The following is a 12169-nucleotide window of genomic DNA, read 5'->3' as shown; positions in this document are numbered from 1 at the left end:
ATCCAGCTGCCCTTCTCCCCTCCCCCTCCGGCAGCCTCGGCCTTAGGAAGCCCCCCTTGAACATTAGGAAGCCCCTCTTACACATCCCAGTGCACACAGCGGTGAGGGTGAGGGGCGGCTGAGCCCCAGCCTGTCCTCCCTTTAAGGGAACATGGGCCCAGGTCCGAGCACTGGGAAGGCAGCAGGAGCAGGGCAGCTCACCTGCCCTGAGTGGCCTCCGGGAGAGGGGCCTGCGACAGGCCAGGGCACCCAGAGGCCGGCACTGCGCAGCTCAGTGCCATTGGGACTCTGTGTCCCTCGGGCCCTGACCTCTGGGGTTGTCACCAGACGGGATGGACACTTCCATCAGCGCCTCTGGACAGGACACGGGGACAGTCCCAGGCTCCCTTCAAACTCCAGTCCCTTCCCGGCTGTAGACCAAGTGACTGACCCTGAAGCCGGCGGCCGCGGTCTGGAGGCCCGTGGGGCGGCCTGGGGAGGGGCCAGGGGGCTGGGGGCCGTCCACCGCCGCGGGTCGTGGGAAAGAAAGGTCGCCCGCCGCTCCCCCGGGGAAGGCGCCCAGGCCGCCAGCCAGGGCACCCATGGCCGAGGCGAAGCCCGAGAAGCAGGTGGCCGCCTCGGAAGCGGTCGGGGACGCGGGGGCCTGCGGGTCCGGGGACCCCGCGCCCAGAGCATCCAGCACAGGCGCCCGGGCAACTCCCGGACCCCGGGCTCCCGGGAGCGCCGCGCCCGCCTCCCCGCGCCTCCTGCGCTTCCGTCGGAAGTTCCCGTGGTCGAACATCTTCTCGCAGTTGGGGTCCAGGGTCCAGTAGTTGCCTTTGCCTGTGGAGGGAGAGCCCCGCTCAGAGAACCTGGGGTTGGGAGCCGCAGTGGGAGCGTGAGAGATGGAGGCGGCTTTGGGAAGATTCCCGGCCCCACCTATAGCCCCCCCCTCCCCTCCCCGGTCCTCCCCTTACCCTCCCTTCCCCTCCCCTCCCTTCCCCTTCCTCTAGCCTCGGGGAGGCACTTTGTGCGGGTAGGACGGGCCTCCGCAGCCGGGCTGGGGAGAGTTTGGACTTTACAGGAAAAGGGGGAAGGGCGACCCCCAGGAACTACTGAGGCCCCCTAAGCCCCGGGGCAGAGACAAAGCGCACGGGGCGCAGAGCAGGTCCCAGCGCGTCCCCAAGCGGCGCCTCCTCTGCCTGCAAGCCCCTGGGGTCGGCACTGTCTCCCCGTTTACAGAAGGGACCCCAGGCCCAGAGAAGGGACTAGAAGGGTTCCCCGCCGGCTAGCGCGGGCACGAGAGCGCGCAGGGGTTTCCAGACGCACGGAGGACCCGACCTGGGTCAGGGCCTGCGCTTCTGCCCGCAGCCCGGCTCGCCTCTCCCCGCCTCTCCCCGCCCCTCCCCGCCCCTTCCCGCTTCTCCCCATCCGGCCTCAGGATCCCCCTGGCACAGTGAGGGCTGCCCGTCCAAGACAGCCCCCCGCCCCCCCAACTCCAGGGCCGGGAGCCGGGCCGAGGGAACTGGCGGCGCCCGACGGGCAGCCCCGCCCGGTACCTGGGTCGCCCTCGCCGCGGGGCACCTTCCTGAAGCAGTCGTTGAGCGAGAGGTTGTGGCGGATGGAGTTCTGCCAGCCCGCCTGGCTGCGCCGGTAGAAGGGGAAGTTGCCGGCCACGAACTGGTAGATCTGGCTGAGCGTCAGCCGGCGCAGCGGCGCGCTCTGGATGGCCATGGCGATGAGCGCGGAGTAGGAGTAGGGCGGCCGCACCAGCCTCAGCAGCTCCTGCTGCCCCGGGAGGCCCAGCCAGGCCAGGTCCGCGCCCGCCAGGCCGCCCGGGGCGCCCAGGAGCGGGCCCGGGGCGGTGTAGCTGGGGGGCGCGTAGGGCGCGGGACCGAGAGCCGGAGTGTTCAGCCACAGGCGCGGGCCAACGCCCGCTGCGCCCGGGTCCCTGCGCCCGTAGCCCGTGGGGTGCGAGGCTGCCGGGGCCTGGCTGTGCGGGGCCGGGCAGGCCCCCAAGCCGTCGCAGTATGTGGCCATGTCCGGCCGCTCCCGGGCCTGGCCGGGCGGCTCTGACCCCAAGCTCATGGGCGCCTCATCCAGCGCAGCGCAGCCCTGGCCTCGCCCTTTAAATGCCGTCGGGGCCGGGCAGGTGAGGGTGGGTGCGGAGCCTCCTGGGACACCCGCATTGGAGAGGGCGGTCTCTGCCTCTGCCCCAGGTCAGCTTTCCGCCCCGCCCTGGTCCCCACCTGCTCCCGGGAGCAGGGAGCGGCTCCAAGAACGCCCCACCCCTTGCCTCCTGCTCCCAGAGCCAAGTCGCTCAGGACCTCTGCCATGGGCGCCCGGGGTCCCTGGATCCACCGACCCGCCTCGTCAACCCCACGGCCCCGTTGCCCTGGACACTCAGGCAGGCCCTGCGGGTTGCAGCCCCCTCGCTCTCCCATGGGGAACGCTGCCCCCCCCAATCCCTCCCCGCCTCGGGGGCTGCAGTGCGGGCCAAGGAGCCCCGATGACGTCCACTTATGTGGCAGGGCTGGGGCCACCAGGAGGGGCGATGCGGCCTGGCTGGACGGGGACTGGCACGGGAGTCAAATGGAGTGCCCGCGTGGCCTGAAAACGAACCAGACCCCTGAAGGGTGGAGACTCTGGAAGCTCGGGACCCCCACGGTCCTGAAGAACCTTTGCTTTTCCAAAGCCCAGGGAGCGGGACCCCCTGGTTTGTCTGCGAGGAGGCCTTGGGGGCTGAGCGCAGGGCTGGCAACACCCTCCACGCTTTTCCCAGGCCGGCCCCGCAGCGTGCGCCCGACTCCATCCCCAGCAGCAGCAGGACATGGACATGGACTGGTTCTCCCGCCTGCCCAGCTCCTCCGGCACCCCCGCAGCCTCTCAGGACCCCAAGCCCCCATGCCTTGGCTCCCCACGTTGCCCGCCTGGCCCTTCCCCGCTGCAGGCTCATGGAAGGCAGTCTGAGGGGCAGGCCTCTGAGCTGCAGGGCCTTAGGGCTCCAGGTTGGACCCCCTACCCTCAGGGGGAGAAGCGAAAATTCTCCCCAGGTGGGTCAGGTTCAGAGGTGAGCTGTCCCCATCACTAGCACCTATCATCAGAATTAGCATTGCCCCGGGGCCCTCCTCAATATCTCCCGGGACTGTGGATCCTCAAAGAGAATACATTTAAACTCATTTAAAGAACAACATTTCCAGCCCTCCGCCCGCCTTGCTCCCACTTCTGGCTTGGGGAGGAGGCCCGGGGGCTGGGCTAAGGACTGGACGCCATGAAAGACTTGGGAGGGAGAGTTCAGGGGCTTTAGGCCTCTCAGATTGTGATGTCAAATGTTATGAAAAACAGCCAGCCTGTGGGACAGTGTAGCAAAAGGCAGAAGGGAGAGCCCACTGTTGCCTCAATGCCTCTGCCCTTGCAAGTACCAGCCCTTTAGGAAGTGGTGTCTTCTGGAGGGTAGAGACCAGGGAGGCGTGTGCCCTCCAGTCCTGGGCACGAAGCACCCGGCTGGTGAGGGGGCCCTTCAGCCGGCCTGCACCCACCTTAGCCCCCCCCCCCCCCCCCCAGATTTCTCATTATTGTCAGAGGAGGAGGTGCTGTGGAATCCCAGGACCTTCGGAAGCCCCTCCCCAAGACCACGCTCAGGGGCGGCTGGGGGCAGAGGAGGCTCCGGATGCGAAACCTTCCCTGCACCAGCTTTTCCTTTCTTGTGCTCTCCCTGCGTTTCTATCAGAAAGAGCAGCCGGACCATCTGCCTCCCAGCATCCTGGTTTCCAACACGTCCTCACCATTTCAAACGCGTGTGCCCGTGGGTGTGACTAGACTCCAGGGGCGGCGTCATGCAGAGAGGGTCTCTTGTCAGCCAGGGGACTGCAAGCTGGACTCAGATGTGTCGCTGCTGGCAGGCTGGGCACCAGTGCGTGTGGCCTACAAACAGGATGTAGTCTGCTGTCCTCGAAGTGGGTCCCACACCCGGCGTTTTCAAGTAGCTGCTGGTGAGCCCCCAGCTCTCCAGAATCCGAGCTTCAGGAGGATGGAGAGTCCCCGAAGCCACACAGCCCTGCCTGGACCCAAAGGACAGGCATCATGGAGAAGGGAGTGCAGGTGGGAAAGGCAGCTGGTGGGAGGGCTGACCTGCTGGGCTCGCCTGCCAGGCTGACCCCCAGGACCAGCCTTTGTTCCGCTGCCGCCTCACTGTGGGGCGGTGCTCCTCCTAGTCCAGGGCTGGGAAGGCAGACGACGCTTCCCTGGGAGTGACCCAGGGGTTTGGGAGAAAGAATGACCTTCATCTGCAGTTGACGGCACGGCTGTGTCACGGGACCAGCGATGCTGAATGTTAAAGAACAGCTTGTGTCACCTCTTACAATGTAAGGGGGTAAAAGGATGCCAGTTCCTTCCAATTCCCTTTAATTTTAACAGCCGTCTTCCTGTTCAGGCTGTCACACTTGTGAGGTCTGGAACCTCTCAGAAGATCAGGTGAACCTTCATGTAATTGCCCTCAATTTTACTTTATAAAACATCAGTACAACCAGCGCCGGGCAGGAATGCACATATTTTAACCGCACCGAGCCCCGGATCCCTCTTCCATCTCCACTGCGGCAGCTTCCTTCTCTCTCAGCAGATTGGACTGAGTCGTTTTTGTCTTTCAAATTATGTCCCATGTTCAGGAATTGTAAGCTCAGGCTGGGGAGTCAGCCCGACCTTGGCTTGAACCCTGCTTCCAGCAATGGACCCTGAGTCAGGGATCCCATCTCTGAGTCCCATTCCACCCTCAGCTGGGAAGTGCTTTGACGTATTAGATTTATCAACTAATCCGTATCCTATTTCCTCACCACCCTGCGGTAGTTCACAACTGAAATTTGCCTCAAACTCTTAAAAAAATTAAAGCAACATCAGGGCATGCAGACTGCCAATAGTTGTGGGGTTTTTTGTTTGTTTTTAAGCTGGCGAATGCAGAAGGTGTGAGCTTCAGCTACAGGTGGACTTGGGTTTGAATTCTGGCTCTAGTCCCAAGCTGCTGGGTGGCAGGCTGCCTAACCCCTCAGGCCTCAGTTTCTCATCTGCAAAGTGGAGCTCAGAGTGCCCATCTTCACCATCCTGGGGCTGAGATAACGCACGCACGGCAGGGACTGACTGGGTGGTGTGGTTGGTACCGTAACCGCACAATGCTTCTTTTCCTGGGTGGGTACATTTAACAAACAGGTGTGAGGGAACGGATGAAGGGCTCCTTGAATGTCAAATGTAGCCACTGGGGTCACCTAAGGGCGTTCTAAGTGTCATGGTTCCATCTGCTTTCTTGTACCTTCACAGAAGGCAGACTGTCAGAGCCTGCGTGGGACCACGCTAACAGCGGCCGTCGGCGTTGGCACGAGGAACGGCGTGTGACCGGCCAGCCTGTGGTGTCAGACGGGCTCCGGTTTGAATCCCGGTCCTGCCACTTACTCACCGTGTGGCCCTGGCTGAGTTCACTCGACCTCCGTCTCCTCCCCTCCCCACGGGGGTGAAACGAATTATTGCACATAGGGCACTTCGCACACTTCCCGGCACAATACACGCCAGCTCATGTTATCAGGGTGACAGAGAAGGTTGCGTTTCTTCCTCTTTACTAGTCTGTTTTGATTTTCAGGAGTTACACTGCAGCAAATAAACAGGAAGCTTCCGTGAGCTGGGGGTGCGATGAGGTACCACCTTAGGGTCACGTGGTGGGTCTGGGCATCGGTCATTCCTCCCGCCACCCCTCTCCTTAACTGTGACTGTGACGCCATCTAGTGGGAAACGGTAGCTTATTTCCTCCAGCGGCCCCACTTGCTAACAAACACCCCCTTATTCATGGTACAGAATGGGCAGGTTAAGTCCTGTTCCTCGCCCATGAAGAAGGTAATGAAATAGATAAGAGGGAAGAAGTACTGAGAATCCATAGCTATCAGTGAAGATGTTTTGGAATAAAAAAATTTTTTAAAGATGTGACCTTCCCTTTACAAATGAAACATTTGCTACCGACGGTGTGTTTTATTATAAAGCTTTAAAAAATATTAGAAATTCTAATGCCAACGTTTATGAGAATTCTACTGAGTATTTTTAACGCAATGCTAGTAAAAACACAAGACTTTATAGTAAGTGTTGGCATTTTATTTAAGAAAAAGCCCTGTTGTGTTCAACACCATGAATGCTGCCTTGATTAAAAAGAGAGAGCCCTGGCCAGGTGGCTGGGTTGGTTGGAGCTTCATCCCGTCACCGAAAGGTAGCGGGTCCGATCGCTGGTTGGAGCGCGTAAGTCGGCGCACGCATGGGAGGCAAACGATCGATGTTTCTCTCTCACAGGAGCTCCCCGAGTTAAGACTCAAAGGCTGCTTCTGCACATTAAGAAACAGGAGGACAATTCGTGTGGGAACCAAACAGTGTACGGAGTAAGCTTCTCGGAGAGGGAGGTGCATGGCAGCCCTGGGTCCCCGAGGAGGAAGCGAGTGGGGAAAGACTCCCCCTGTGTGTCGGGGCCACTGACTCCTAGTCTGACTCCCCCTGGGGTGCAGCAGGGGTCGGGGGGGGGGACACCTTGTGTCAGGAAGCGGCGGGCGCCACCGCCCAAGCACTTAGCCGCCTGTGGACATGTCAGCGCCATGACACAGGTGTCCCCAGTGGGGACCCAGCATCAGAGGCGAGCAGCCCAGCCCAGGGAACTCAGTCCTGCAGATGCCTTGACTGAGGAAGCAGGAGACTGGAGCGCGACGTGCTCCCACTCAGACCCGCCCTCTGCTGGCGAGCTGGTGCCCCAGATGGCCAGACTCCCCTTTCCAACGATGGATCACTCTGGCGGGACAGGTGACCAGGTCATCAAGTCAAAGCCAGACGGATACAAAGGTTCCTGCAAGGAGTTCCCTGGGGTCCGGAGTCTGCCATGAAGGGATCACAGTTTTATTTTCCAAGTCCGTCCTGTGGGCCAGTTGCCTCCCTCTGTGGGGCGACCGTTGGGGTGATCAGGGGCGTTGGGGGGGCCCGCTGGCACCTGCCTTGGCTGGCCTGGGGCCTGTGGGCTGGGGGCAGCTCCTGTGTTGAGCATCTGGCCCCTGGTGGTCAGTGCGTGTCATAGCGACTTGTTGTTACACGGGTTGTTCCACCTTTTGGTTGATTTGCATATTAGGCTTTTATTATATAGGATTATTGACTGTATTCCCTACGCTGTACATTACATCCCCATGACTATTTTTAAAAAGTGTGTCTAGAGTAATTTTCCTGGTGAATAAGTATGTGAAATTACTGTGAAGGATGATATAATCAGTGCATTTTATGAGTTTAAGGGTAAGCACGGAAATATGTTTTTTCCATGGATTAGTTGTATTAGATCAAATGATTTTTTTAAAACACCGATAATACTTCTTAGTGTAAGAGACTTGCTATTTTTTTCTTGGACTGAGTCATTGGAGGGCAGTTTAAATTGAGCTGGTAAAAAATTACTCTTATTAAAAAAATTGTGATTTTTTAAAAATGTTCCATAGACTTGTAAAGTGGAGTGGCTTTCATTGTAGAATGGTGTACATGCTGTTAGTGACTCCTTCGGAAAAAATATGTTTTCAGAAATAAAATGCCCCAAACTGTTGGCACACTGCATCTCGGTCACAGAGGGTCGGAGCAAAACAGGAAGCAGCGGCATCTGCACCAACAGGAGCATGGGGGATGGACAGGCCAACCTCCCTTAGGCCCAGCACCCTGGACAGCTCCTTCCACCTTCTGGATTTGAACAGATCCCTGCACGCATGAGTGAGAAGTTAGAAGTCACATCTGTGCTGAAATTGCTTGAGAGGTGCATGGGCTTCTAATCCGTTCATTAGGCTCTGACCCCAGAAACCTGTGGTTCCATGGAAACCAGAACCCTCCTGTCATGGGAAGCCCTGTGAATGGCGTGCTTACTTGTGAATGTCAAACCCGAGAAGCCCCAGCTGGCCCCTGCACAGCAATGCCCAGGCTTGCCTGGGACGGCGTGTTACCCACCCCTGGGCGCTGGGAGAATGAAGGCTGATGAGCAGATGAAGGCGGCAGCATCCTCCCACACACGTCTTGGTGGACAAGAGGGGCCTTTCCGTAACAGAGTTCTTAACATTTGAACTTCTACCATTTCTTGCATTTCCAGGTCAAAATTGGTCACGGACTTTATGCTAGTTGAGAAACAATACAAGCATGGGCAAAAGTAGGTTTACAGTTATATGGAAAAATACATACTAGAACAGCGGTTCTCAACCTGTGGGTCGAATGACCCTTTCACAGGGGTCGCCTAAAACCATCGGAAAACACATATATAATTACATATTGTTTTTGTGATTAATCACTATGCTTTAATTATGTTTAATTTGCAACAATGAAAATACATTCTGCATATCAGATATTTACATTACGATTCATAACAGTAGCAACATTACAGTTATGAAGTAGCAACGAAAATAATTTTATGGTTGGGGGTCACCACACCATGAGGAACTGTATTAAAGGTTTGCGGCATTAGGAAGGTTGAGAACCACTGTACTAGAAGAGTGAATAATAAGACAAGAATAAGCCCTGTGTTTCGCATACTCACAACTGTAACCCTATGCTTGCCCCACCTGTAGAGTTTCATGGCGAGGCAAATGGAGGACACAGATGTCTTCCAGGTCGATCTTTCAGGAACCAAGTGCAGCTCAGGGTTCCAGTGTCTCAGACAGCTGTCTCCCCTTGTCTGTGGTTTTGTTTCCCGTGGTTTTGGTTACTCACAATCAACCATGGTCCGAAAATATTAAATGGGAAAATCCCAGAAACAAACAAGTCATCAGTTTTAAAGTGTGGGTTGCTTTGAGTAGCATGACGGCACCGCGCTGTCGGGGCCGGACGCCCGCTGGGCCATGCTGTGCACACCGCCTGCCTGTCAGTGTCTTAGCAGCCGCCCCATGAGCAGATCGACTGTCGCGGTATCGCAGTGCTTGTGTTCCAACCACCCACATAGTCATGTGACCCCGCGTCACCGTGCCCGAGTCCCTCACCTCCTCCACTCATCACAGAGGCGGCATCAGTTCACACCATCACCAGGACAGGTGAGCACAGCATCATAAGACCTTGGGAGAGAGGGGCCACATCCACGTAACTGTGACCATAGTCTATTGTTATAATTGTTCCACTTTATTACTGTTGTTAATCGCTGGCTGTGCCTGACTCAGTGGTCGGCAAACTGCGGCCCCTTGAGTCTGGCTCTTCCACAAAATACCACGTGCAGGCGTGCACGTACAGTGCGATTGAAACTTCATGGCCACACTCAAGGGGCCAAAGAGCTGCATGTGGCTCGCGAGCCGCAGTTTGCCGACCACTGGCCTAACTGATAAACGTTGTCATAGGTAGGTACGCATAGGAAAACAGCACATACAGGGTTCAGTATAGTCCGCGGTGTGAGGTCCTGGATCGTATCCCCCCGAGGATAAGGAGGGACGATGGGTAATATTGGAGTAAAAATAAGGCATTTAGCCAGGGGAGCCCTCTGTTTTGTGTCTAGACGGAGCAGGACCCTGCGTGGCTGGCTGTAGTTCACGGGCATTTTCAGTCAATCACGCCTCGCTCTGAGCTGTCGGTGCCCAGCACAGGGCACCATCCATCTTCCCGGCCAGTGAGCTACGCGTGATCGATTCCTCTGCAAAAGACGGTCATCGCATTTTCGGAGGTGACTGCAGAATTCTCATCTTGCACAACGGCACAGCGTGATGCACTGCGACCAACGTGTCATCAGAGACGGGAATGACAATGTGCAGCCGGGGCCCAACCCACGACCCACGGGAGGGCCTTCCTCACTCGCTACTCCGGCTAAGCAGCCCCGAGCAGGTCCAACTGGTGCTAATGGTCCCGCCTCTTCATCCCAGGGCCAACTGGTGCTAATGGTCCCACCTCTCATCCCAGGTCCAACTGGTGCTAATGGTCCCGCCTCTTCATCCCAGGTCCAACTGGTGCTAATGGTCCCGCCTCTCATCCCAGGTCCAACTGGTGCTAATGGTCCCGCCTCTCATCCCAGGGCCAACTGGTGCTAATGGTCCCGCCTCTCATCCCAGGGCCAACTGGTGCTAATGGTCCCGCCTCTCATCCCAGGTCCAACTGGTGCTAATGGTCCCGCCTCTCATCCCAGGGCCAACTGGTGCTAATGGTCCTGCCTCTCATCCCAGGTCCAACTGGTGCTAATGGTCCCGCCTCTCATCCCAGGGCCAACTGGTGCTAATGGTCCTGCCTCTCAACCCAGGGCCAACTGGTGCTAATGGTCCCGCCTCTCATCCCAGGGCCAACTGGTGCTAATGGTCCCACCTCTTCATCCCCAGGCTCCCATGGAGCGGCTGCAGGCCTCATTTGACACATCCTCCCCCTCACTCCGCCCACCCGCTCTACCCAGCCTGCCCTTGTCGGGGAAACATCACATTAGCAGGGACCCTTGTCTCTGCTGGGATTCTCTGGCGATGGGGCTTGAACTCATGGGGCGCAGGCTGACTGCCCATGTTGGAGCTGCAGGTGGAGGCGAGATGCCTGAGACAGCCCGCCTCCAGGAGGATGCTCTGCGGCTGCCCAAGGTCCAGGCAAAGCAGTGGCATTTTCTCCTCTACAGTTTTTAAAATATGTTTTTATTGGCTTTAGAGCAGCGGTTCTCAACCTGTGGATCGCGACCCCTTTGGCGGTCAAACAACCCTTTCACAGGGGTCGCCTAAGACCATCCTGCATATCAGATATTTACATGATGATTCATAACAGTAGCAGCATTACAGTTATGAAGTAGCAACGACAATAATTTTATGGTTGGGTCACAACATGAGGAACTGTATTTAAAGGGCCAGAAGGTTGAGAACCACTGCTTTAGAGCGAGAGGAAGAGAGAGGGAGAGAGAGAAAAACATGGATTGGCTGCCTCCTGCATGTCCCACACTGGGATGGAGCTGGCAACCCTGGCATGTGCCCTGACCGGGAATGGAATGAACCAGTGACTTCTGGGTTCATGGGTCAATGCTCAACCACTGAGCCACACTGTCTGGTCTCCCTCTACTGTGTGTGTGTGTGTGTGTGTGTGTGTATTAGAGAGGAAGGGAGAGAGAGAGAGAAGTATAGAAACATCAGTGATGAGAGGGAATCACTGATTGGCTGCCCCCTGCATGCCCCCTACTGGAGATTGAGCCTGCAGCCCGGGCATGTGCCCTGACAGGGAATCGAACCGGGACCTCCTGGTTCATGGGTCGATGCTCAACCCCTGAGGCACACCAGCCAAGCATAGATTAGTATTTCAAAGTTGATGAGCCTCTCACTGGAATTCCATTGTTGAGGCGAGTATTTTTTTTTTAAAAAAAAGAAAGAAATGTATACTTAAGCATTATCTACTATCACTGAGTATTGTCTGTGCCTTTGAATTATATTTCGATCGCATAGTTGATAAAAATTATGGTGGGTGGTATTTTTAAAAGCTCGGTAACATTCCTTTTAGTGAAAAATAAAATAAATCTGAAATGCCATTTTAAAGCGCTAGTAGATACACATAAAAATCTATGCGCATCTATTTATAAACACATGTATATAAACACATACATATTCATAGACAGGCATTTGCATGGACATAAATGCATATGTACACAGACCGTTTTAAGAAAAATTATGCCTATTACTTGGCATTTCGGTTTCTTGATTTCACAGGGCCTCAGTCATCCGTTACCTTTGCAGGAGCGCGCTGGTTTCTTAGCGCACTCCCCGGGGCTTACTACCTTGTATTTACCTTATTTTCTCTTGGGGCTGAGTTTGAATGTAAATTAAAAATCCTAACCATCAACGGGGAACATGGCTCGCGTCCCCCTCAGATTTCCAGACGCGATTTTATTTTACTTCGCTTGGTCTCTGATTCCTTCCCACCTCCATGTTTTCGCTCATCCTAACGAGAAGCAGGCCTCTCTTCTAAATAAAATGTCTGTGAACGCTCATCGCTAATTGAGCGGCGTCCCCCCCGGCCTCTCACCGTCCCCGCGGCGGGCGCGCCTGCATCTGGATAAATGTCAGCGCATAAACAAACCTCTCGTGCTGGATGAAAGGAGCCTCCTCGGTGCACACGGAGCTCAGAGCTGTTTTTAAGTCTGTAATCATTTAAAGAAGCTCTTCACGCCACGATTCTAATTTCTAGCCCCTTTCGGTGTGATTGACAGGTTTGTAGAGCGTTGGTCACATTCGTT

General features: G+C 56.3%; 1 protein-coding gene across 1 annotated transcript; it reads right to left on the bottom strand.

Annotated features, from left to right (window-relative positions):
• Positions 1 to 388: 388 nt before the first annotated feature.
• Positions 389 to 2019, bottom strand: FOXI2 (forkhead box I2). The gene is made up of 2 exons (XM_036337326.1): positions 1539 to 2019; positions 389 to 822 (listed from the first exon to the last, which is right to left on the bottom strand). Exons 1-2 carry the CDS (start codon positions 2017 to 2019, stop codon positions 389 to 391), a joined length of 915 nt encoding a protein of 304 aa, XP_036193219.1.
• Between the last annotated feature and the right edge of the window lie 10150 nt (positions 2020 to 12169).

This window comes from Myotis myotis, unplaced genomic scaffold (assembly GCF_014108235.1).
Source record: "Myotis myotis isolate mMyoMyo1 unplaced genomic scaffold, mMyoMyo1.p scaffold_m19_p_15, whole genome shotgun sequence".
Lineage (NCBI taxonomy): Eukaryota > Metazoa > Chordata > Mammalia > Chiroptera > Vespertilionidae > Myotis > Myotis myotis.
This window is presented reverse-complemented; position numbering and strand designations above follow the sequence as displayed.